This window comes from Hyla sarda, chromosome 9, assembly GCF_029499605.1.
Source record: "Hyla sarda isolate aHylSar1 chromosome 9, aHylSar1.hap1, whole genome shotgun sequence".
In the NCBI taxonomy this organism is placed as follows: Eukaryota; Metazoa; Chordata; class Amphibia; order Anura; family Hylidae; genus Hyla; species Hyla sarda.
Genome location: NC_079197.1, coordinates 87,452,316 through 87,479,544, shown reverse-complemented (window position 1 = coordinate 87,479,544; position 27,229 = coordinate 87,452,316). Strand labels below are relative to the sequence as shown.

The following is a 27,229-nucleotide window of genomic DNA, read 5'->3' as shown; positions in this document are numbered from 1 at the left end:
AGTTGCTGTTGTGGCTGTGCAGAAACCACATTTACCCAGTGGGCCGTAAAAGACAAGTATTGTCCCTGACCGTAGTTACAGCTCCACGCGTCGGCGCTGCCGTGCACTTTTGAACACACCGACAGGCTCAAGGACTTGCCCACATTCTCTTGTACAAACTTATGCAGGGCGGGTACTGCCTTATTCGCAAAGAAATGACGTCTTGGGACTCTCCACCTCGGCTCGGCACAAGGTGCAGAGTCCACCACTTGAAAAGGGAGGGACTGCAGCACCAGCAACTTGGACAGGAGCACATTCAACTTCTGAGCCGTTGGAGGAGTGGGCGCATACTGTTGTCTCTTGGACATGGCTTCGCCGAAAGAACAGTGTTACCGCCTTGCTGGCTCAGCTGCTGCCTCAAGGGCAACCTGCAACTCTCTTCTTCTGATGATGATGAAGCCCCTTCTGCACCCGGCTCCCAATTGCGATCGGCTTCATCATGATCCATGAGGAGGACGTCTGCATGTCACTGATGTCCTCCTCAGGTTCCCCAACAGTGTCTGCTTCAGGACGCTGAACCTTGGCAACACCGCCTCCCACGTCACTCTCCGCATCACTACTTGGCAGCCTAGCGGAGAAAGTGGCGCATGTCTCCTCCCCTTCTTGGCTGGGCAGTAGCTGCTGACTGTCCTCTATTAGATCCTCCTCAGTGAAAAGTGGAGCTGAACCCACAGCATAAGATACTTCTCTAGGAGAGGGGACTGCATAGGACAAAGGCAATGGGAGGACAGGGATTGCTCCCGGGCCATGCCAACTGAGGGTTGTGTCTGAGGAACCCACCGACTGTTGACTGTGGGTGTCAGATGTCACTTGCGAAGAAGTGGATGAGCATGTTAACCAATCGACGACGGCAGATGGGTTGCTGGTCAAAACACGACCACTGGCTGATAATGGGAGCTCAGGCCTCTCGCTGCGACTCCCGCTGCCACTTGCCCCTAGTCTGCTGCCAACTCTGCCTGAACTATTTAGGCCTCTGCCACTCCTCTGTGCACATCCTGGCACTTCTCTGCCTGACATACTTAGTGCTTAATACTTATATGAGGGGAGTACAATACGCTTCACTACTCTTTAAACAGTATTTGTCTAGAACAGCAGCAGGTGATTACTTTTGGCTGTCCATTCACAGTATGTAGGCCCTTGACAGATTAACAGGTACAAAATGGTACACTACTTGGATGTACGTATGCGGTATGCACTGATGAGGGCAGAAAAATGTGCAACAATACGCAGAAAAAAAATCTGTATTTTTGGAAAACACCAGCAGGTGATTACTTTTGTCAGGACTTTCCCTGTATCTAGACTTGTTACAGATACAAAATAGTAGACTGCTTTGATGTAGGCATGTGATATGCACGTATGAGGGCAGACAAATGCACTACAGTCCGCTGAAAAAACGTATTTGTTAACAGCAGCGGGACCCAACAGTGCAGCACCACAAAAAAAAAACAAAAAAAAAACAAACAGGGATTAAACCCTAAATTGCACTCTTTCACAGAGTGTTAAAAATGGTGTGCACTGGTTTTTATATGGTATACACACAATTCTAACCAGCAGATGATTTGTGGAGCAATAAAAGCACAGAATTGCGCTGAAAAATAAGGTGATAAGATGGTTCATAAAGTTCAGGCAGCTTGTTGATATGTATGAGGCAACGAAAAGCTATCTACCCCTCTCTGATGCAATGGTCCATAACGTTAATAGGAGGTTTATATATCGTAAGATCCTTCTCAGTGAGAACACCAAAGCACTGCACTCCTGTCTGTCCACAATGCTGATGTGACTAGCAGTTGCCAGTGGTACGCTGTGGTATAAGCAATTCACACACATGCAGCCCGTCCTCTCTCTGAGTGCATGGATGAAATGAGCAGCAGCAAGATGGATGCAGATTATATGGGGCTGTGACATCACAGGGGTCAATGAATGCTGATAGGCTGCATCTCGCATGTGAATCAGGGTCATCCCGCCGTACTTTCCCGCCCTCCCATAATCCCCTGCCCCATGTACTCACATGAGGATCCGCCATTTTAGGTATCCTTTAGCCGGGAACGCTGTAAAATGGAATTTAATGAAGCAATTCAAGTCATAGAAACGCGGCGATATTCGCATTCATTGCGAATCGAATATTTCATGAAATTCGTAACGAATTCGGGTTCGTCAGCTTTGATTCGCTCATCTCTACTCAGGATTTCCAAACAGAGAAAAAAAGCAGGTGTTCCATCAGCTCCTTCCCAGGAGTGTGGCAGCCTCCTGGGAAGGGCCTTCCTGCATGGAGCCCCGGGAGTCCCATGCCTCCACCTCCCGTTCTTCCAGGCTGGTGGGGGTGGGGGGGTGGAGAGCAAACTTCGACAGCCATTATTCCGGCAGGAGGGAAAAGATCAAGCAGAGTCTGCAGCAATGCAGGCTCTGCTTCCCAGGCAACTCTTTAAAGCCAGAGATGCAGTGGAAGGAAGGCGAGGAGAAAAAGTGTGGCATTGTGGGCTGAAAAAAGGCCCAAGTAGTCCAGCGCCACCTACTGCTTCCACATGACCGCACGGTTTGCAGAGTATGAGGGGTGCGGTAGGGAGCTCAGGTTGGCTAAGAAGGACATTTGTGTGGCGCAGAATCTGGCAAACACGGGGTCCAAAAAGAACAGACCAGAGCTGAAGAAGAGGATCACAACGCTGAAAAGAGAGATTGTGAAGTTGGAGGAGCGGAGGGCAGAGATCCTGGAAGGCAGCGGTCTCTTCCAGGAGAAGCTGATGAACGAGGACCGGTATACTGCCATGAAATCCCCAGCTAAGGTGGAGGTGGATGATAGGGAGAGTAGTGGCAGTGAAGAAAGTGAGGATGGTGGTGAAAAAGTAAAGGAGGAGGAGAGGGTGGGGGAAGATGCTGTGCCTGTAGCTGCTCCATGTGACACCCAGACCACCCAGTACAGCTACATTGAGCCAGCCCAGGTGGCGCTTCCTTCAAGTGATAGTGAGGATGGGGGGGGATGTGCGATCATCCGAGTACTGTGTGTTCTGCACCCGAAGGGGCAGCCCCAGAGACTGCCATCAGCCATGGCGTTGACCCCAGCAGCAGCTATGCCAGCACAAAAAAGCCTTTACTGAAGCCGGTTATACTACAAGTCCCAGCCAGCACAGAATCTGTTAGTCAGGACAAGAGTGCAGGATGTGAGACTGATTGGTGTAGTAGTTTTGTGGATGAGAGGAGTGTATGTGGGAGTGTCAGAAGAGTGAATGTTGGTGGGAGTAGTAGTGGTATGAATGGGAAGTCTGGTATGGATGGGAAGAAAGATGATGGGAGTAGTGGTGTGAATGGTGTTATTGATGATTCTAGGTCTGGTCGACCTGTCTTTCTGGATAGAGAGGCACGGTTTGGGGGCTTTCCGAGAGTGGAATAGGGAGGTGGAATTCAGGGAGAGTGACATCTTTGCCCTTATTCAACCCCTACAGATTGTCCAAGTTTGACGTCAGTTTCGTTCAGCCAGAGTGTCTTCAACTCTTCTGGTCAAACTACGAAGTGGCGAAGAACAAGCCCGGCTGGTGGGAATTCGCTGTAAAGATGATTTCCCGTCAGAACTCTGTCAAGAAAGTGACCGTGTTGACCCGTAACAAGTCGCTTTCTTGTCATGACATCATGACCTAGCTCGGATAGTATGGGGAGGTGATGGACATGCCCAGAAAAAACTTAGATGAGCATGGGATCTGGTCCGGGGCCTAGATGTTTTCCGTCAAACACAAGCATTCAGGGAGTATGGTTGCTCACATTCCATCAGCTGCCTTCCTTGGATGTGATAGGATCCAGGTCTTCTACCAGGGGCAGCCTAAGGTCTGTCCCAGGTGTGGTAGCCCTACCCATTTTAGAGCAACCTGTACTGTGCAGGTCTGTGCTTTGTGTGGTGGGGTGGGTCATCTGGCCGCATCCTGTAGACAGATCTGGTGCCACCTGTGTGGTGTCCTCGGACACCCTTTCAGCTCGTGCGGTGGCCGCTCGGGGAGAGCTGTGAAGTTGCCTCGGCTGGGGAGGGTACGGGCAGGGATTGGGGCGCAACAGGGATACTGAGGAGGAAAAAGGGCCCTGCCAAACTAAAGCGGGAGGAAAATCGTTGGAGGAGTAGGGAGCTGGAGAGTGCCCAGGTGACGGGGGTAGCTCCAGCCCCTGAAGCTGGCCCTGTAACCACTGAAGACCTGGAGGAGAACGTGCTGCTGAATGAGGTAATCAGGAAGCTTCGCAGAGAGGAAGGCAATATGGCTGACCCTTCTGATTCCTCCCACTATGAAAGTGTGGATGAGGAGAGTGGGGAGAGGCCTAAAAGGAAAGACGAGGGCAAAAGGAAAGGGAGATAGAAGAGGTCCGCGCCCTCTATTCCCTGTACTGCGGGCCAGGTACAAAACGGAAGCCTGATACCATATTCTCCTCTCCTTGAAGGAAGGGGAGGGCGAGGTGCCTAGGGGGAACTGGGTCCTGTCCTGTTGAGGCACCTTCCTCGGAGGGAAGGGCTAGACGGGGATCAAATGTATCAGTCAGTCAAAAAAATGGTCTAACAGTGGTCCTGGCCTCATCTTCTTCGGGGGATGAGGGGGCTAAAAAGGAAGGGAAGAAAAAGTAAGGGGTGTAGCGATCTAATTTAACCACCCTGTATGGCAGCACTCACCTCATTGAAGCTGGCATCTATTAACTGTGCCAGCATTAAGTCTTTTCTCAGCAGTGTTGAGGCTGACATTTTCTTTTTATAGGCGACCAGATTGTCAGATCCAGCCTCTCTGGTTAAAGACAGAAGAGAGTGGAGGCACGGGCAATCCCACTGGTCTCTTGCGGCTGAGCCATATAGTGGGATGTGGAGCCTTTTTACCATTCCCGTTGAATGCCGACGGTTTATTAAATTAGAATTGGGGAGGTGCCTGATTTTAGATGCCAATAAGCCGCTGACACATGACTGTGTGGACCTCAATAATACAGTTAGGGAAGCTCGCCTAGAGGATGCCCACATCCGGAACCCCTCCGGCCACATGGGTTTCACCTTTTATCGAGTTAGCTGTAGGTCTAGGTTAGATAGGTTTTATTTGAAGGAGGAAGCTGTCTTCCGCAGTGTCCGTGTTTGAGGTGGAGTTCTCCGATCACTGTAGGATTTTGTTTTCCTTGAATGTTTCAGAGACCACCCGGATGGGTAAAGGTTATTGGAAGCTGAATTCGTACCTCCTGGAGGAAGCGGAGGTAAGACAGTCTTTTGAGGATTTTCTTTAGAGTCAGGTACCTTTACTGGGCCTACGTAGTAGTAAGTCAGAGTGGTGGGAGATATTCAAGAAGTGGGTTGCGGGGTTCTTCCACCAGCTCTTGAGCCTCAGGTCTCTGAACAGCTATCGCTTGTATCAGGGTCTGAGGAAGAAACTAACTTCTCGTGTCGACTGGAGGTAGCCGAGAGGATATCTCCAGAGTGAAGTCCTTGCTGATTAGGTGTCAGTACAATAGGCACGCATCTTTAGTTTTTGAGAGGGATTACGGGAGGTACCGCTCGCCCGACCCTTACAGAAACTGCAAAATGTCCTTGAGTAATAAAGCTATTTCAGGACTGATTGGTAGTACGGGATCTCTGAATCGGTCCAGATCAGGGATCTTGGAGGTCATCAGATCCTTCTATTCACACCTCTTGGGAAGGATCTAGATCGGGACATGTTATTGGATTTCCTGTCTGAAACCATTTCTGAGCCAGGGGTAGACCCCTCTCTTTTGTTTTGGCAGAAGAGATCAGGGAAGAGGAATTGAGACAGTCGGAATTGTTGAAGTCGCCAGGTCCGGATGGCTTAACATCAAAGTGGTACAGGACCTTTAAGGAGTCTTTAGCTCCCCTCTTGACTGAGGTATTCAATGAGTGTCTTTCCTCGGGCACCCTGCCGAAGTCAATGAGTCAGCCCTGATTCTTCTCTCAATGGGAATGGGTAGGTAAAGATCCGAGCCGTATTGAGAATTGGAGGCCCATAGCTCTTCTCAATACGGACAGGAAGCTTCTGGCTAAAATATTGTTCAATTGGTTGGTGAAGTTTGCACCCTGGCTTCTTTTGGGGGCCCAGCACTGCACTGTTCAAGGACAAAGCACCTTAATTGCTGTCCTTAGTGTCAGGGAGGCAGTGGAGCGGAGTAGTGCAGGTCTCTGGAAGGGGTACTTGCTGTCCTGGGATCAGGCCAAAGCATTTGATCAGGTGAACCACAAGTACCTCTGGTCAGTCCTCCTGAGATATGGCTTACCGAGTACTTTTGTTAATTGGCTTAAGAACGGGTAGTCTGGCCACTTTTTTGAGGTGGGTCTGGAGTCCGTCAGGGTTGTCCTTTGAGCCCGCTCTTATAGGTGTTCGCGATCAATCCCTTCCTTAGGAGGACGAGTCTAGGACCATTGGCGTGAAGAGAGAGAGAGAAGAGAGAGGAGAGAAGAGAGAGAGAGAGAGAGAGAGAAAGAGAGACAGAGATGTGGTGATGTTGGAGGTGGACCGCTACTCTGAGGCATTCGGGTCTAAGATCAACCAGGATAAGTGTGAGAGTCTCTGGCTGGGAGAGGGAGATCCCATGTTTGATCTCCCGGACACCCTTCCAGGGCCCCAAGAATCAGCAAAAGTCTAAGGCATCACATTCGGCCATGATGTTTATCCCACCAAAAACTGGGATGTAAGCTTAAGGATGCCACTCAGAGGGTGAACCAGTGGAAGGGTTGGTCTTTGACCCTCAGGGAAAGGGTACACCTGATCAAATCATACCTGCTCCCTTTGTTTGCAATCTATCTGGGCAGCGTATGTATCTTGCCAGAGGCTTACTACACTAGGATCTACAGCCTGTTTTTCCAACTGTTATGGGGGAACAGGTTGAACCTAGTCAAGAGGGAGGTTACGTACCACACAAGAAGACTAGGGGGTTTATCTATGGTAAACCCGGTGTTCTTAAAGAACAACTTCTTGAAAGCTAAGATCTCATACCTCTGGAAAGAGAGGGCTCCTCCGTGGATACTCTCTTGCAGGGAATGGTTTCGGCCTTTCTTCCAGGAATGGGAGAGAGGAGGACTAGTGAAGGACCGCCGTACGCCCCATAGATATCATCCGGCTTATGCTACCCAGGCTCTGAAGGCGATACATCGGTGGAGTCTGGGAGATGAGGACCCAGTCAAGGCAGTTGCTTGACAAACGTGTTCTGTTGACTCACTTCCAGAGGCCTCTGGCGCTCAGGGACTGCCCAGGTCAGGATCTGAGGGTGGGGTTGTATCTTTTGAATATGAAAAGGATCCTCCAGAAGTTTTGGGACTTGGCCTGGCGCTGCTTTCAGGGAAAGCTATATGTAAGGGATAACCTGAAGTACAGGGAATCTGATGACCGGGATGTTCCTGAGAAGAGTGCTGGAACACTGTGGAAAGCATGGACCACTTCCTGCTTCATTGTCCCTTTAATATAGGGGTCTACAACAGGGTGGGTGCTTCTATCGGCTGTAGTCAACTTGCTGGTCTTACCTATCCGGAGTGGGCTTTTGGGGCATTCAGGACCTTAGGTGGCAGAGACTGGAGCACTATGTTCTTAGTTAGTTTAGTGGTTAGGTACTACACGTGGAACGCACGGTGTTTAATGTCGACCCAACAGAAAATCTTCTTCGATGTGGAGGTCTGTAGGAATATCACCGGTGACCTCGGGAAGATCAGGTCTTTGAAGTATGGCAGTCTTAGTACCACTAGGGCTTCTTTCCTATGGAGAGGGTTTTCTTTGGATGTGCCCTAGGTACTAGACCTTTTGGGTAGAGTACCTTTTATTTTGGTAAGGGGAAGTGTTATAGGGATAGAGATAGGGTGAGAGAAGGTCAGTTTTAATGGAGGAATAGAATTAGGGAGAATTGTAGGGGGAGTTAGGGAGATGGCTTAAAATTATTTTGATGTATCAAGTCTGCCATCCTTCTTCCCGGTGGTGGGCTAATGCATGCACACACTAGCTTTTTGTTGTTTTAAGTTGATATGGTATGAAGGACTTACAGGCGACCAAACTTGGGCCTAAAGTGGGTTGTGGTTCAGTGTGTATAAGTTTGTGTGTAAGTTGGTTGGGAGGAGTGCAAGGTGGCAAGGGTGTATTTGTGGGTGGTGGTGTTTTGCTTCTTTGGGGGACTTGACATGGGTCAGTTAAGGACTGGACTTTGTGAACTGCATAAACGGTATGGACTCTGACCCATGTATAGGTGGGGTGGTGTGGGTGAGGGGACAGTTTTAGTGTAGGGATTTTCCTAGGGTTTTCTATTGATTTTCTAGTTGTTTTCTGTAGTGCATATATTTTATTTATATATTATTATGTGATTTTGTATCTATATTGTGTTTTATATCTATATTGTGTTTCATATATAGCATTGTAGTAGTTATGGCAGTCGGACCAGTTGTTGTGTTGATATGTGGTTTATTTGGTTTATTTCAGTTTATTTGGTCTAGTTTTTGTAAGTGAATGCCTGAGCTATATGATTATTATATATTTTTATAAATTTGCAGTGGAGTGCTTGTTATGTTTTCGGTTTTGTTTTCTTGTTCGTTTCCAGAGTATGGATGGTTTTGAGTTATAGCTGGGTAGTGCTAAATCTTATGTTTATTGTGATACGCCAAGTTGTGCTATTTGTATGTTCATTTTCAGTATGTGTGTGAGTGTGCTGGTTGATAGTTTTGTCCCAGATGAGCATTCAGTTAATTTGATCCAGTGTTGCAAGTCAATGCGTGTGTGAAGTGATGATTATTATTTTTGATGAACCCTCCCCCCCCCAAAAAAAAATAAAGAAATAAATAAATTGCAATGTTGTGGTTATGTTTTCTGTTTTGTTTGTGTATTTACGGAGTATGGATGGTTTTGAGTTATAGCCGTGTAGTGCTACATTTTACATTTATATTTTGATAAGCCAAGATGTGCTATTTTTATGTTTATTTTTGGTATGCGTGTGAGTGTGTTGATTAGATAGTTTGGTTAGGAAAGTGGGCATATTTTAGTAAAGCTGGGCTGGCAGGTTAGGCAGGGTTTTGTATTTAATACTAGAGTATTACTTATTTTTGTTATAGCTGCTTAAGCTTGCTTTGTGTTTTGTACTGGATAAGTTTTGTAGTTTTCTAATAAAAAAAAGAGTTTCAGTGTGAGATGAACTATAATTGGCTAAAGCTGCATCCCCCATCAGCGACTCCCCACCCCAACTCCCACCCCGCCACCAGTTCTGAGGTTGAAGTAAAGTTCAGGCTATTCGCAGGATGGGATGAAAATTCTCACTCATTGGGCATTGGGATACTCTGGTAAATTCATTTACCAGGCTTGGAATCCTCTTTTGGCATATTTATAAGAAAATACGTTAATTGATTTTTTAATTGTATTCCATGATAAAAGCACAAGGATCACTTTGCTATCTATATGCCTTATAGACTCAACTACTCTGCCTCACAGCTGGCTCCTCACAGAGAAGAAGAAAATCTTACCAGATTTGCTGTTCATCTGCTTTGATTATCTGATTCGCTATTAATACGTATCTGAGAAAAGCTGACCAAGTATAATAGAGAAAAAATAGATCCAATCAATTTAAGCAATATCTGCTTACCATATGGGCAAGGTTGTTTCTTATGCTCTGGTACAACAGGCTTTTTACGCAAAAAATTTTCCAAACTAGGGCCATGTCTTCCTAAAGGATCATCAGGAGGCATAAACCTGTAAACAAATAGAATATGGTCACAGAACATTAAGGGAGTTTTGGGCAGTTGCTCTGAAAAGGATTTAAAAAAACAAACAAAAAACAAAAACAGATGCTTAGTCAAAGGACACTTCTCCAATATTTGTTGCGGACACATATTTATGAAATGCTCTTATTTTATAATGACTGGCAGTTTCTTAGCACTCTATGACCACATCAAATGAACCTTATTTAAACCTGGATCTCTACACAAGACACTGTACCTGCATATCAAAAAGACTATGTAGGTCTACATTTAAATCTGAACCTTATAATGGAAATCTGATGGACCCCATTATGATCAATGATGTCCTCTGGGCACCATTTTTGTCAGTCTTACAGGTTCCAGCAAGGTCATTATTTTAACCCCTTAACAACAATGGACACAAATGTACGTCATGGTGTCGTGGTACTTAACGCACCATGGTGTACATTTACGCACTGCCATGACCGGCAGGTCCGGCTGCTATCAGCAGCCAGGGACCCGCCAGTAATGGCAGACATCCGCGATCGCGCGGATGTCCACCATTAACCCCTCAGATGCCGTGATCTATTATGGGATCCGATCATCCAGCATGGCAGCTGGAGGTCCCCTCACCTGGCTCTGGCTGTCTCCCGGGGTCTTCTGCTCTGGTTTGAGATCGAGCCGACCAGAGCAGAAGATCACCGATAACACTGATCAGTGCTATGCTCTATGCATGGCACTGAACAGTATTAGCAATCAAACGATTGCTGTAAAATAAAAAAGTGGAAAAAAATTAGAAAAATCCCCTCCCCCAATAAAAAAAGTTAAACGTCCGGTTTTCTGATTTTACCCCCAAAAACGCATAAAAAAACAATACAAATATTTGGCATCGCCGCGTGCGTGCGTGCTTTTTTGTCACATTTTATTCCCAAAAAAAATTTATAAAAATATTTAATAAAAAAGTAAAACCTAAGCAAAAGTGTTACTGATAAAAACTAAAGATCTTGGCGCAAAAAATGAGCCCTCATACCGCCCCATATACGAAAAAGGAGAAAGTTCTAGGTGGTCAAAATAGGGCAATTTCAAACATTCTAATTTTGTTGAAATGGTTTGAGTTTTTTTTTTTAAGCGGTACAATTAAAGAAAAGCATATAACATGGGTATCATTTTAATCGTATTGACCCACAGAATAAAGAAAACATGTCATTTTTACCGGAAAGTGTACAGCGTGAAAATAAAACCTTCCAAAATTTGCTAAATTGCGGTTTTCTTTTCAATTTTCCCACATAAATAATATTTGTTTGGTTGCGTCGTACATTTTATGGTAAAATAAGTGATGTAATTGTACAATGTAAAGTACAATTGGTGACGCAAAAAAACAAGCCCATATGGGTATGTGGATGAAAATATAAAAGAGTGCGGATTATTAGAAGGCCAGGATGAAAAAACGGAAATGCCAAAAATACAAAAATAAAATTGGTCTGGTCAAAATGGGGCCTGACCCTTAAGGGGTTAATTTTTATGTGTTCCTTCATGAAACAAAAAAATTTAAATACAAGTGCAGATACATACCTAAGCCATTGTTATTATTTTTCAACATTAACCCCTTAAGGACCAAGCCCATTTTCCCCTTAAAGGGGTAGTCCAGTGGTGAAAAACTTATCCCCTATCCTAAGGATAGGGGATAAGTTTGAGATCGCGGGGGGTCCGACCGCTGGGGCCCCCCGCGATCTCTCTGTACGGGGCCCCGGCTGTCCGCCGAGATAGCGGGTGTCGACCCCCGCACGAGGCGGCGGCCGACACGCCCCCTCAATACATCTCAATGGCAGAGCCGGAGATTGCCGAAGGCAGCGCTTCGGCTCTGCCATAGAGATGTATTGAGGGGGCGTGTCGGCCGCCGCTTCGTGCGGAGGTCGACACGCCCCCTTCCCGCGGCTCCGTACAGGAGATCGCGGGGGGCCCCAGGGGTCGGACCCCCCGCGATCTACAACTTATCCCCTATCCTTAAGATAGGGGATAAGTTGTAAACCACTGAGTCACCACTGGACTACTCCTTTAAAGGGTAACTCTCATTAAAACTAATTTTTGCTTTTGCACTCCTTATGGTAAATAAAAAATATTTCTAATATACTTTGTTTAAAAAAAAAAAAAAAAATGAAGTTTTCTATGTTTTATTTATGCTTAAAAAAGCTCAAGAGCATATTTTCCCCCATCTTATACACAGACTTTGGACCGAAGTCCAAACACAGGAAGTGCAGCCTGGAGTGCTGAGGGGGGGGGGGGGGGGTGTCCAGCCTCATCCAATCATATCTCCACTCACACTTAACTGCCATATGCTGTTGGTTGGACACACACCCCTCAGCACTCCAGTGTTTGGGCTTTGGTCCAAAGTCTGTGTATAAGATGGGGGAAAATGTGCTCTTGAGCTTTTTTAAGCACAGAAAAAAGATAGAAAACTTAATTTTTTTTAAAACAAAGTATATTAGAAATATTTTTTATTTACCTAAGGAGTGCAATAGGAAAAATTAGTTTTAATGAGAGTGCCCATTTAAGGACTAGAGCGTTTTTTGCACATCTGACCACTGTCACATTAATAACTCTGGGATGCTTTTACTTAAGAATTTGATTCCGAGAATGTTTTTTCGTGACATATTCTACTTTAACATCGTGTTAAATTTTCGTCGATACTTGCATCATTTCTTGGTGAAAAATTCCAAAATTTCATGAAAAATTTGAAAATTTAGCATTTTTCAAACTTTTAAACTCTCTGCTTGTAAGGAAAGTAGTCATACCAAATAAATTATATATTGATTCACATATACAATATGTCTACGGTACTTTATATTTGCATCATAAAGTTGACATGTTTTTACTTTTAGAAGATATCAGAGGGCTTCAAAGTTCAGCAGTAATTTTCACAAAATTTTCAAAATTGGAATTTTTCACGGACTAGTTCAGTTTGAAGTGGATTTGAAGGGCTTTCATATTAGAAATACCCCATAAATTACCCCATTATAAAAACTGCACCCCTCAATGCATTCAAACTGACATTCAGTAAGTGTGTTAACCCTTGAGGTGTTTCACAGGAATAGCAGCAAAGTGAAGGAGAAAATTCAAAATCTGCATTTTTTACACTCGCATGTTCTTGTAGACCCAGTTTTTGAATTTTCACAAGGGGTAAAAGGAGAGAAATCCCCCCAAAATTTGTAACCCAATTTCTCTCGAGTAAGAAATTCCTCATATGTGGATGTAAAGTGTTCAGCGGGCGCAGTAGATGACTCAGAAAGGAAGGAGTGACAATGGGATTTTGGAGAGTGAGTTTTTCCGAAATTGTTTTTGGGGGCATGTCACATTTAGGAAGCCCCTATGGAGCTAGTACAGCAAAACAAAAAAAAAAAAAAAACGTGGCATACTATTTTGGAAACTACACCCCTCAAGGAACGTAACAAGGGGTATAGTGAGCCTTAACACCCCACAGGTTTGGTTTTTTTTTCACTAAAATGCTGGTTTTCCCCCCAAATTTTACATTTTTACAAGGGGTAATAGGAGAAAATGCCCCCCAAAATTTGTAACCCCATCTCTTCTGAGTATGGAAATACCCCATGTGTTGACGTCAAATGCACTGCGGGCACACTACAATGCTAAGAAGAGAAGGAGCCACATTTGTCTGTTGGAAAGCAAATTTTGCTGAAATGGTTTTTGGGGGGCATGTTGCATTTAGGAAGACCCTATGGTGCCAGAACAGCAAAAACCCATCACATGGCATACTATTTTGAAAACTACACCCCTTAAGGAACGTAACAAGGGGTACAGTGATCCTTAACACCCCACAGATGTTTGATGACTTCTTGTTAAACTTACCATTTTTGCAAGAGATAATGGGAGAAAATGCCCCCAAAAATTTGTAGCCCCGTTTCTTCTGAGTATTGAAATACACCATATGTGGATGTAAAGTGCTCTGCGGGCAAACTACAATGCTTAGAAGAAAAGGAGAGCCATTGGGCTTTTGGAGAGATAATTTGTTTGGAATGGAGGTCGGGGGTCATGTGCGTTTACAAAGCCCCCCGTGCAATCAGAACAATGGACCCCACCCACATGTGATCCTATTTCGGAAACTACACCCCTCACGGAATGTAATAAGGGGTTCAGAGAGCATTTATACCCCACTGGCCTTTGAGAGATCTTTGGAACAGTGGGCTGTGCAAATGAAAAATGTAATTTTTCATTTTTTACGGACGACTGTTCAAAAAATCTGTCGGACACCTGTGGGGTATAAATGCTCACTGCACACGTTATTAGATTCATGAGGGGAGTAGTTTCCAAAATGGGGTCACATGTTGGGGGACCCATTATTCTGGCACCATGGGGGCTTTGTAAACACACATGGCCTTCAATTCCAGACACATTCTCTCTCTAGAAGACCAATGGGCATTGTAGTTCACCTGCAGAGCATTTTACATCCACATAAGGGGTATTTATATACTCAGAAGAAATGGGGTTACACATTTTGGGGGGCTTTTTTTGAATTACCCCCTGTGAAAATGAAAAATTTGGGATAACACCAGCATTTAGTGAAAAAAATTTTTTCTTCATTTTCACATCCAACTTTAACGAAAATGTGTCAAACACCTGTGGGGTGTTAAGGCTCACTTTACCTCTTGTTACGTTCCGTGAGGGATGTAGTTTCCAAAATGTTTTTTTGTTGTTTATGTCAGAACTGCTGTAACGATCAGCCACCCCTGTGCAAATCCCCTCAAATGTACATAGTGCGCTCTCACTCCTGAGCCTTGTTGTGCGCCCACAGAGCATTTTATGTCCACAAATGGGGTATTTCCGTACTCCGGAGAAATTGCATTACAAATTTTGGGGGTCTTTTTTTCCTTTTACCTCTTGTGAAACTAAAAAGTATGGGGCAACACCAGCATGTTAGTGTAAAACTACAACTACCAGCATGCCCTTTGGCTGTCCGTGCATGCTGGGGGTTGTAGTTGTGCAACAGCTGGAGACAAACTGGTTGCAAAACACAGAGTTTGTTACTTAACTCAGTGTTTCCCAACCAGTGTGCCTCCAGTTGTTGCAAAACTACAACTCCCAGCATGCCCAGACAGCCGAAGGACATGTTGGGAGTTGTAGTTTTGCAACATCTGGAGGGCCACAGTTTGGACACCACTGCACAGTGGTCTCCAAACTTGTGGCCCTCCAGTTGTTGCAAAACTACAACAGAGGAAAATTTTTATTTTTTGAATTTCTTTTTTGTGTTGTCCACTGTGTTCTCTGCTGACACCTGATGCCCGCATCAGGAACTGTCCAGAGCAGGAGAAAATCCCCATAGCAAACCTATGCTACTCTGGACAGTTCCTGACACGGACAGAGGTGTCAGCAGAGAGCACTGTGGACAACACAAAAGAGAAATTCTAAAAGTAAAAAATTTCCTCTGTAGCATACAGCTATTAAAAAGTACTAAAATGATTAAGATTTTTTAATAGAATTTACATATCTGTTTAACTTTCTGGCACCAGTTCATTTAACAAAATTGTGCATACTACAAAAAAAAAAAAAAAAAAAATTAACAACCACCTAAGGATAGGGGAAAAGTGTTGGATTGTGGGGGGTCCGATCGCTGGGACCCCCCTCGATCTCCCGTGTGGGGCCCCGGCAGTCAACAGAAAATGGGAGGTGTCGACCACTGCGCAAAGCTGTGGCCGATAATAGGTTGTACAATTACGCACACAGCGATACCAAATATGTTTATTTTGATTATGTGTACATGTTTTATTTAGGAAAAAGAGGTAAAATTCCCATTTTTATATAGGAAAAAGGGGTCAATAGAATACATTTTGCAAATCTGTACAACTATATACCGTATATACTCGAGTATAAGCCGAGTTTTTCAGCACGATTTTTCGTGCTGAAAACACCCCCCTCGGCTTATACTCGAGTGAACTCCCCCACCCGCAGTGGTCTTCAACCTGCGGACTTCCAGAGGTTTCAAAACTACATCTCCCAGCAAGCCCGGGCAGCCATCGGCTGTCCGGGCTTGCTGGGAGTTGTAGTTTTGAAACCTCCGGAGGTCCGCAGGTTGAAGACCACTGCGGCCTTCAACATCATCCAGCCCCCTCTCACCCCCTTTAGTTCTGAGTACTCACCTCCGCTCGGCACTGGTCCGGTCCTGCAGGGCTGTCCGGAGAGGAGGTGGTCCGGTGGCATAGTGGTTCCGGGCTGCTATCTTCACCGGGGAGGCCTCTTCTAAGCGCTTCGGGCCCGGCCTCAGAATAGTCACGTTGCCGTGACAACGACGCAGAGGTGCGTTCATTGCCAACGTACTTATGCGTCATTGTCAAGGCAACGCCTCTATTCCGGGCCGGAAGCACGGAGAAGAGGCGCCCCCGGTGAAGATAGCAGCCCGGACCACCTCCTCACCGGACCACCTCCTCTCCGAACAGCCCTGCAGGACCGGACCAGCGCCGAGCGGAGGTGAGTACTCAGAACTAAAGGGGGTGAGAGGGGGCTGGATGATGTTGAAGGCCGCAGTGGTCTTCAACCTGCGGACCTCCGGAGGTTTCAAAACTACAACTCCCAGCAAGCCCGGACAGCCGATGGCTGCCCGGGCTTGCTGGGAGTTGTAGTTTTGAAACCTCTGGAGGTCCGCAGGTTGAAGACCACTGAGGGCGAATGATGAGAAGAGGATGATGAAGGGGGGGGGGTGTGGGGATGATGAAGGGGGGTGGGGATGATGAAGGGGGGGGGGTGTGGGATGATTACAAGGGGATGATGAAGGGGGGATGTGTGGGATGATAAGGGGATGTGTGGGATGATGACAAGGGGATGATGAAGGGGGGATGTGTGGGATAAGGGGATGTGTGGGATGATGACAAGGGGATGATGAAGGGGGGATGTGTGGGATGATGACAAGGGGATGATGAAGGGGGGATGTGTGGGATGATAAGGGGATGTGTGGGATGATGACAAGGGGATGATGAAGGGGGGATGTGTGGGATGATAAGGGGATGTGTGGGATGATGACAAGGGGATGATGAAGGGGGGATGTGTGGGATGATGACAAGGGGATGATGAGGATGTTAATGACGGGTCTGGATGATGACAGGGGGGGATGAGGTATTTCCCACCCTAGGCTTATACTCGAGTCAATAACTTTTCCTGGGATTTTGGGTTGAAATTAGGGGTCTCGGCTTATACTCGGGTCGGCTTATACTCGAGTATATACGGTACTAAATACCGTATTTATTGGGGTATACCACGCAGCGGCCTATAACACGCACCCTCATTTTACCAAGGATATTTGGGTAAAAAAAGTTTTTTACCCAAATATCCTTGGTAAAATGAGGGTACATGTGTGTGCGCATGTGTATACCCCGATACACGGTTTCTGACCCGGTTTCAGAAGCCCCCAAGAAAGGCAGGGGGAGAGAGGCCATCGCTGCCCGCTTCTCTCCCCCTGCCTTTCCTGGGATCTAGAGCCCTGCTGCTGCCGCTTCTCTCCCCCTGGCTATCGGCGCCACTGCCCCATTGCCTCCCCCATCCCCGGTTTTATATTAACCTGTTGCTGGGGTCAGGTCCGTGCTTCTTCTGGCTCCGGTGTGGCGTCTCCTGTGTCGTTGCTATGCGCTGCGAGGCGCAATGACGAGTGACGTCTTCAACGCGACGTTACTCGAAATTGCGCAGCGCATAGCAACAATGCAGGAGATGCCACACCGGAGCCAGAAGCAGCGCGGACTCGACCCCGGCAACAGGTAATTATAAAACCGGGGATGGGCAATGGGGCAGCGGCGCCGATAGCCAGGGGGAGCGAGGCGGCCGCAGGGCTCTAGACCCCAGAAAAGGCAGAGGAAGAGAAGCGGGCAGCGATGGCCTTTCTCCCCCTGCCTTTCCTGGGGGCTTCTGCAGGGTCAGAAAAAACGGGGATGGGGGAGGCAATGGGGCAGTGGCGCAGTCTCTGGACCCCAGGATAGACAGGGGCAGAGAATATGGCAACGACAGCAGGTCTCTGGACCTGCAAAAGCCGCTGCAGTTCATTGATTTAAAGCGCCCGCTTTAAATCATTGAACTGCAGCAGCTTATCGGCGTATAACACGCAGATAGACTTTAGGCTAAAAATTTTAGCCTAAAAAATGCGTGTTATACGCCGATAAATACGGTACTTTCTATCACTGCTTTATTTATTAGCAATTAGCATTAGCTTTCATAATACGTTATTTTAAAGAGAGGGGGGGGGGGGATAAAAAAAACTTACTTGTCATTGACAAATGAATACATAAGCAGCCTTTCTTCAATAAACTTCTTCCATTCCGGTTTTTCATTCTGGAGGTCTCTGTAGTTGTCATTAGACACAATGATGCCATCAGAATCAAAGGACAGCTTAACTATAAACCGGTCATCATAGCAAACCACTCTGCGGCCCTGCACCCTACGAGATGGGGTAAACACCAAAATCTTCTCCTTTTCCAGTTTGCGGAGAATCTCTTGATCTAAGAAAACAAAACACAAATATTCAATAACCTTACAAAAGATGTAACTACTACATTGTTTGGTAATATGTAACTAAGCAGAAAACATTGACAATGTCTACAGGGGTGTGGAAATTTAATAAAAAAAACGAATTGTCCATGGGAATAAAATGGAGCAAAAGCTACTTGTCCCTCATGACGATCCACTTGTCCTGACCAATTTTCGCTTTTACACTCTAATTTTTTTCCTCCTCACCCTATAATAGCCATAACCAACTACTATAATGATAACTTTAAATTTTTCCATAACATGTGCTCCGAAACAATTTTGCTTATTTGGTGGTTTTCTTTTCTATGTCATTTACCTTGAGGTTGAGCTAATATGTTGTTTTCATACTTTAGGTCGCCTGATTACAGTGATACCAGATTTGTATAGTTTACATCATGTTTCACTAATTTAAAAAAAATTCTTAACTTTTTCGAATTTTTGGCAATTGCCATTTTCTGACCCCTGTAACATTTAAAAAAAAAAAAATTCACATACAAGGCTGTATGAGGGCTCACTTTTTGCACCATAATCTGTTTTATGTATCGGTACCATTTTGGTATTGATCTGACTTTTTAATCGCTTTAAACTTTTCCTGGGATATTATAAAAATTGTAATTGTGTGGTTTGGTATTTTTTTTACATTTACGTCATTTACCATACGGGATACATAATGTTATATTTTAATAGGTTGCACAATTACATATGAAGTGATACCAAATATGTTTATTTTGATTATGTTTACATGTTTTTATATAGGAAAAAGGGGTGACTTGAACTTTTAATATGGAAGGGGTTAAAAGGGGTATTCCAGGAAAACAATTTTTTTTATATCAACTGGCTCCAGAAAGTTAAACAACTTTGTAAATTATTTCTATTAAAAAATCTTAATCCTTTCAATAATTATCAGCTGCTGAAGTTGAGTTGTTGTTTTCTGTCTGACAACAGTGCTCTCTGCTGGTTTTCTATGTGGATTCGACAGCAGCAATCTAAAGGGCTAATAGCCAACCTCAGCGATTGCATGCTGGCTATTAGCAGTGGCCCCCAGCTACTGAACTCAGCTGGGGGTTGCAGAGTATGGAGGGGAGGGGGGTCCCCTGCCCGGCACCCAGAACTGCATGTCCCAGGCGATAGGAATTCCACATTCCTGGTCTACATACTATAAAGTAGTTTGTTTGTTTTTCTCTAATGAAGTACAGTACTAGATTCTTTAGGAATACACTGGTAAATATGTACTATCAAAGATTCCTAAAAAAAAACTAAAAAAAAAAGCAAATAATCATAAATACTAGTTTTATGGTGCCTTTGTAAATCTTATGCTGCTCTTTGGGGGCTTCTGTTCAATATAATGAATTGACACACACATTGATAACAAATGGGTAACTTATCTGCAGAGATCTAATCAAGTTAAGTACCAGTTATTGGGGCATCGGGTCGGGATTGCTCTTTTCTCCACGCAGGCACGAACACAGTAATATCTTTATGTCCTTTCTCAAGAAACCATTCCACAGCCAGCTGTATACCTCGACAAGAGAATACTTCTTTATTGCCATGGCTAAAAAATAAAAATAAAAAAAAGATGGGGAAATATGAAATGCAATTTGATGACTTCTTACTGAAGGAGGTCTACACCTTCCACACTTGTGTAAAGGACACTCTTTAAAAGCTAGTAAACTTTAGTCCAATAGAGGAAGATTCAAGCTCAGAAACAACTACATTATCTTCAGAGAAAATCAGAGTCCATCACGTCCATCACCATAAATCAATTGCCCATAGCTAATATTAGATTTTTTCCCCAAAAAATTAACATCTAGCCCCTTCTTGAACTTTTTCAATACATCACAAAATCATGAGGCAGAGAAATCCACAATCTCACAAAAATCCCCATCTTACTCTATACATAGATAGCGCCTTGTCATCGTTACTCGTCTAGGTATATAAATATCCCTACAAATCTCTTATTTTCCTTCTTATATACAGGTGTTCAAAACTCGACAAATTACTCTATATGTGGTCTGACACAGAGGCTAAACTATGTTCCCTCTCTTTTTATACATCCCATTGACTTTATTGGTATTGGCTGCTGCTGCCTGGCACTGATCAATAAAGTTAAATAAAGTTTTATCTAATGTCTTATTATTTAGCACATAATTGTACATTTTGTTTGTATAGCCCAAGTGCATAACCTTACAATTATCCATATTAAACTTAATTTGCAATTTATCTGCCCCAGCTTCCCAGATCCCTCTGTAATATTATGTTATCCTCCTCTGTTGTGAACACCCAGTTTAGTGTCATCTGCAAATATAGAAATTCTATTCTGTAATCCCTCTGCAAGGTCATTAATAAACATATCGTTAAAAAAAAAAAATGGACCCAGTACTGGCCCCTTGTGGTACCCCACTAGTAACTGTCACCCAACCAGAGTAAGTTCCATTGATACCCACCCTCTGCTTACTATAACTGAGCCAGTTGCTAACCCATTAATATATATCCCCCCCTAGTCCCAGCATCCTCATTTTATGAACTAACCTCCTCCACGTCTCCTGATGTACTGGCCTGTCTCCTGGTAGCACCTCCATGCTCCGGACACTACACTGACAGACACAGCAAACCTTCTTGCCACAGCTTGCATTGATGTAGCATCCTGGATGAGCTGAACTACCTGAGCCACTTGTGTGGCTTGTAGACTCCATCTCATGCTACCACTAGAGTGAAGGCACTGGCAGCATTCAAAAGGGACCAAAACATCAGCCAGGAAGCATAGGAACTAAGTAGTGGTCTGTGGTCCCCACCTGCATAACCACTCCTTTATTGGGGGGTTGTCTTGCAAATTGTCTATAAATTCCACCTGTTGTCTGTTCCATTTGCACAACAGCATGTGAAATTGATTGTCAGTGTTGCTTTCTGAGTGGACAGTGTGATTTCACAGAAGTGTGATTGACTTGGAGTTACATTGTGTTGTTTAAGTGTTCCCTTTATTTTCTTTGAGTAGTAGTTGCCCTCCAACATTATTAGTTCCAGTTCCTCAATCTTATTAGTGACATCTTCTCCCAAAGCTCAGCTGCCCCCTTCCCCTACTACAGAGCCTGTATACGACAGCAAAGTTGGCCAAACCCCTCCTTCCTACACCACTTGTTTACCTTCCTCTTGTTGCCTCTCTGGTGTGGCACGTGATACAGGTGGTATTTAAAACAAATATACCTTAAAGGGCCCTAAGCTTACTGCTTAAGTCTCTGAAAAAATTTTTTAAAGGACACTTCACCTACCTTTTAATTTGTCATTGGTGTCTATGTGCACCATGACCACTGGGTTTTCTCCACATCCTTTCAGTAATCAGTCAACCCAATCCACTATGTGCTTAACTCAAGTGCCAGGAAGACAACACCCTGTTCGACGAGCCCAGTCTTTGTGACAGATTGCCTTGTCTGTCCCCTAATTGACTCTCCCACTACAGGCACCTGTCTGGCCTGCCCTGTACTCCTCTTCCCCTCCTTACTAGAGCAGACACCCAAATGGCTGTCAGAGGCATTTCATTACTGCAGCAACGGTAAACTTGTTGGGTGTGACATCTAAAAGCTAGCCTCCCTGACACTTTTCCTCCTTCCCGGCTTTCTAACTGTCCTGCATCTCCACAACACTATCCTCTACCCCCCCCCCCCCCCCCCCTCTGCCCCAGAGAGTGCTTGCTCAGTGAGCAGCAGATTCCTTTCCATGTTATGCAAGACTCTTAATGTTGCAAACTGTTTAGATCAAGGATTCGGGCTTCCAATCACACAAGCAGCTCACATTTTGTACAGAAGTATGCAGCCTCAGACGGCATTTCAAGGACTGCATACTCAGCACAAGATGCACATTTGACCACATTGTTAATCATGGAGCACATTTTATACCTATGGGGATAGCACAGAACCTGAACATAATTACCTATAGAGATATTTTTAAATAGGTTTAAGTAACTCTTCTGAACTCACAAAGTGTAAAGTCTATCCCCAATTAAATGCAGTAGCTGCTGCTAGTTATTGTCTCTACTTACAAAGGAGTACAGTGACCCCTCGACTTATGATGGCCTCGACATATGATCATTTCAACATATGATGGCCTCTCAGAGCCCATCGTATGTTGAAGGCAGCCTCGACATATGATGCTGCTGTGTGTTGGGGCCATCGTACAAACAGCTATCTGACAGCGCTGACAACTTCAGCAACTGACAGATAGTTGTTTAATGTTCCCCGTGTGCCCCGTTCTGCCTCCTGTTACTCACATGCTGTCCTGCTAACTCATACAGGCTTCCACTGTGAGCTCCATGTAAGCCCCGCCCCCCCCAGTGCCGCCATAGCCAATAGCCTGCAGCATCTTGCTGCAGGCATCCAATGAGCTGCTGGCTGCCCTCCCCTTCCTTTCCTATAGAGCTGTAGTCGGCAGGATCGTAATGGAGGACATTCTGTCCCCCCCCTGAAGGTATTTAAAGAACTGTACAGTACTGTATGCGGTGTCACACATCACATACAATACATATACACACTATACACCCCATACATCAATGTTTTCCCATCAGTGTGCCTCCAGCTGTTGCAAAACTATAACTCTCAGCATGCCCAGACAGTCAATGGCTGTACATGCATGCTGGGAGTTGTAGTTGTGCAACAGCTGGAGGCACCCTGGTTTGTTAAACACTCCCCATACACTCCACATACAATGGTCATCCCAGAACCAATTAGCAGTTTCCCATAGAGATTTGTATTCAACATACAATGGTTCCGAGGCCCCAGAACCAATTACCATTTTTACATAGACATATGTACTCGACATATGATGGTTTCAACATATGATGGTTCTCCTGGAACCAATTAATATCATATGTTGAGGGACCACTGTATATATATCCTAATGATAAGCCATTAGCTAAAAAAGCTGTTCAATTTTCCTAAGTGATAATATATAATGTGTTGTCAAAAATACTGAAATACATTTGTAAACCAACCTCATTGCCACATTACTTCCATCAATGACAATAGGTCTGAGGTTGTCTGTGTTGTCAACAACTTCATCTTCTAAGGATAGTTCTGGACTTGCAATCTCTTTGGTGCAAGGGCCTCTGGGTACAAGGCTGTTACTGCCAATGTCTCCACTGCTCTGTGCTTCTGATTCTCCTTTATTTCCTAACTTCACCAGCTCCGCCAGGATATCATTGATAAGAGCATCTGCCCCCAGCTTGTTGAGTACTGCTTGGATTTGCTCCCCACTATATCCCAACTTTAGGGCAAAGTCCATCTTCGCTTGATATTCCTTATCCAGGTTACCTTTAGTATCTTCCAGCTTTGTTTGGTGTTCAGGCAGAACTTGAATGCTGCTCTGTGAGAAACTGGGACGGTCCAAACAGGGTGATCTACAAAGCTGTCTGTGTGGCTTACTTGCAAAGTCCATACCTTGAAAAAGGGTATTGACATAATTCCCAATTCCACTCCTGCCTCCTTGCTGTTCTGCTTCACTCTCTGAGCTGGACAATTCATCAGATTCACTGCAGTCTGCAAGGTCTTGTGAGTAGTCCATTTCATTTGCAGCCGCCCTTTCTTCTTTGGACGGCCTCTTCTTTTCCATTTCCAATTTTTTCACCATGGACCAGGCCGTCATCACGTTTTGCAGACGACCAGAGATCTTAAAGGTTTCCCTCTTTCACTTAATGTTTATCAGATAATGTGTAAATTATGACATCTTCAAGCCTCTGCAATGCCGCTCTCAGCTTAGGATGTATGTTTCGGACTATATATGTTCTGAGACACACAGAGAAAAAATGTATTCCTGTGAAACAGAATAAGCAGAATTAGTGCAATGGACAGAGAAATAATAGTCTTCTTAAAGGAGTTACAATCAGTTAGATAACTTTTGATTGGTCAGGGTCTCCGTGCTTACACCCCTCCATTGAACTCTAGACATAGCTGGGTGAAAAGCGTGGCAATGCACTTCGCTTCCCAGCTTAGAACTTTGTCCGCCTCACTGCAGGAGACAGGCTCTGTTGTAGTCTACAGAGCCCTTCTCCTGCAATAAGTTGGAGCGAGTGCTGAGCAGCTTTATGACATGTCAGAAGTTTTTTTAAATGGCAGTAACACTTGAAGAGTAAATTTAGTAAGCCAAAAAATATTTAGCTCACCACAAAGAAAAATAGTGTACAATTCTAACAATTGTATTTATGGCACGGCAATTTTAATAGTTCATAATCCTTTTTTTTCATTTCAAGAATTTTATTAAAGTTTTATATAAACACCGAAATGGACTACAAGCATAGTAGTTTATAGAACAAACTACAATCAAAGGTTAAAACAAAAACAGAGGTAGCAATCGGGAGGGAAATCTAATTCTCTGAGCACTCATCATATAAACCCTGAAAGTACCCCTCTGGGTCCAGAGAATGGACCATCTAAACGTGTCAGAGGCGGTCAGGAAACCCCTCACGGAGGCTATAAAGAATCTTCACGGAGGTCAACTAATACAGAAGTGCATTGCATTTCTTAGACAGATCCTCCTGGAAAAAAAAAGACAAGAAGGACAGAGACAAGGGAGGGACAAGATCCTACATTCAGAATCAGGTCAGAATCAAATCAAAAGAGCAGCAGGGCGGGGTGGGAGTGTGTTTTGTGGGGAGGAGGGAGGGGGGATTGGGATGATGTTTGTGTTTTTTCCTTTTGTATGTTGAAAACAAAACTTACAAAAAAAAAAGGGGGGGGGGGGGTCTTTGGATCATTGTCTTGTTGGAATGTCCAAGTATGTCCCATGCGCAGCTTCCTGGATGATGAGTGCAAATTGTCCGCCAGTATTTGTTGATACATTACTGCATTCATATTGCCATCAATTCTGACCAAATTTCTGTGTCTTTGTAGCTCACACATCCCCGAAACTTCAGCGATCCACCACCATGTTTCACAGTAGGAAAGGTGTACCTTTCATCATAGGCCTTGTTGACTCATCTCCAAATGTAGTGTTTATGGTTGTGTCCAAACAGCTAAATTTTAGTCTCATCACTCCAAATGACTTTGTGCCAGAAGGTTTGAGGCTTGTCTCTGTGCTGTATTAACAGATACTTGCAGACAATTTGCACTCATCATCCAAGAAGCTTGGCATGGGACGTACTTGGACATTCCAACATGACAATGATCCAAACACAAGGCCAGGTCGACCTGTCATTGGTGACAGCAAAATAAAGTGACAGTTCTGGAGTGGCCATCTCAGTCTCCAGACCTCAATATTATTGAGCCACTCTGGGGAGACCTTAAATGTGCAGTTCATGCAAGACTGCCCAAAAATTTAGGGTAACTGGAGGCTTTTAGCCAGGAAGAATGGGCAGCTTTACCATCTGAGAAGAAAAAGAGCCTCATCCACAACTACCACAAAAGACTTCAAGCTGTCATTGATATTAAAGGGGGCAATACATGGTATTATGAACTGGTGTATGTAACTTTTGATCAGGGTCAATTGGGTAGTTTGTGTTGTGATTATGTTTTAAAAAGAGTTTTAAAACACAGTAGTTTGACAATAAATTTCTTCAGCCAACCACTAACCATGAGTGAAAGAAACGTTTTTGTGTTATCATTCATATTCTCTGAACAATGGTTAAAAAAATCAAATTCTGCAAGGGTATGTAAACTTATGAGCACAACTGTAGGTAAGAGACCTCCACCCCCTCCTCTAAGCAGATCGAGACCCGGCAATTCTGTCACCATGGTCCTGATCAGCCAAATTTTTTCCCCCGTTTTAGATGCCCCAATCAACACTGAAGGGTTGATGCCAGACATTGGCCCGATCAGTGATTTCTGTCATTAGCCATGGGTCCTGGCTGCTGATAGCAACTGGGACCCATCGGGTATGAAGCGCATTCAGCTCCTTCATTCAGTGCATTTCATACAACAGGAGCGGGACAAGGGTGTACATTTAGCTTTATTCATCCTTTACAAAGCTCCAAATCCCTTGTATAGACTTGTCAGATATACAGAAAAAAGGTCAGATCTGCTGGATGGCTGGGAAGTGAGCAGCGCGCTGCCAATTGCTTCCTCGGGTGATAACTACATTGCATGTCGCAAGAGTGAGACCCAATGCAATTACAACTTTTGACATGTGTGGACTACATGTAAAAAGTTTTAAAGAGAATACTGTAGATTTGAAAAACTTTAGCAAGCTCAGATTTTTCAGCAGAATTTGGTTCTTTTACATCTGGATCTGGTAATGAAATCCACAGCTAACTGTATTGTGCTATAAACTGCTGTAGATTTTAAGTGTGTTATTTTCGCTGCAAATCTACCATGTCTTGACAATCTACCATGTCCATCTTTTATATTTTCCATTTTTATTGAATCCACTCATGATTTTGCCTTAAAGAAAAAACTACATAAAAAACTGCATATGTGATTCTTGCATTACAGAAATATTTCAGGTATCAAATCCAGATTAATGCCACCTGGGACTGAACAAAAGCTCTTTCTTTATGGAAGACATTTTAAAGGACTTTCTGGTGATTCTGTGTGAAAACCCCAACCAGTTCCTCTTTTTAACATACCGATAGTATTTTACATGAAAATGACTGTAACGTCAAAAGATAAAGTAATGACTAGGTGAGAAAGTCCAAGGCTGTCAAAATTTCACAGTTCCACCAAATTTTCTGTCAGGTTTCCATTGCTCATCAGCGGGCATAATAGGCTAACCAGAATAATATTCTATCCCCCCAAAAAATGGCAACCTATTTGGTTAATTAAAAGTCAGTTGGTATCGTAAGGATCTGTTAAAACACAACAGATCAAGTCAGCCATGGCTCCTGTAAGAATTAAAGCCATGAAATACATCAGTGTGAACACCGTCTACTCTATTACATGTTTAATGGGTTAAATAATGCTACTGTGTTACTATTACTTTGAGGAGGAAGATTCGGCTGTAATGTCAGTATATCTAGCCATTTAACTTACACATACACATCACTGGCCACTTTATTAGGGACTCCCTTTTGCAACCAGAATTGCCAGTTTTCATGGCATACTT

At 44.4% G+C, this 27,229-nt stretch overlaps 1 protein-coding gene across 5 annotated transcripts in view; it reads right to left on the bottom strand.

The window, feature by feature from the left end:
* The window catches only part of ZC3H12B (zinc finger CCCH-type containing 12B), a 116,931-nt gene that overhangs the window by 24,865 nt on the left and 64,837 nt on the right, over nucleotides 1-27,229 (bottom strand). For all 5 annotated transcript variants that reach the window (XM_056540852.1, XM_056540855.1, XM_056540856.1 and 2 more), the window contains exons 2-5: nucleotides 23,190-24,007; nucleotides 19,621-19,760; nucleotides 17,946-18,180; nucleotides 9,601-9,707 (exon numbers count right to left, since the gene is read on the bottom strand). In XM_056540852.1, coding sequence (XP_056396827.1) covers nucleotides 9,601-9,707; nucleotides 17,946-18,180; nucleotides 19,621-19,760; nucleotides 23,190-23,839 — 1,132 coding nt within the window. In that variant the 5' untranslated portion in view covers nucleotides 23,840-24,007. The remainder of the gene's footprint in view (nucleotides 1-9,600; nucleotides 9,708-17,945; nucleotides 18,181-19,620; nucleotides 19,761-23,189; nucleotides 24,008-27,229) is intronic.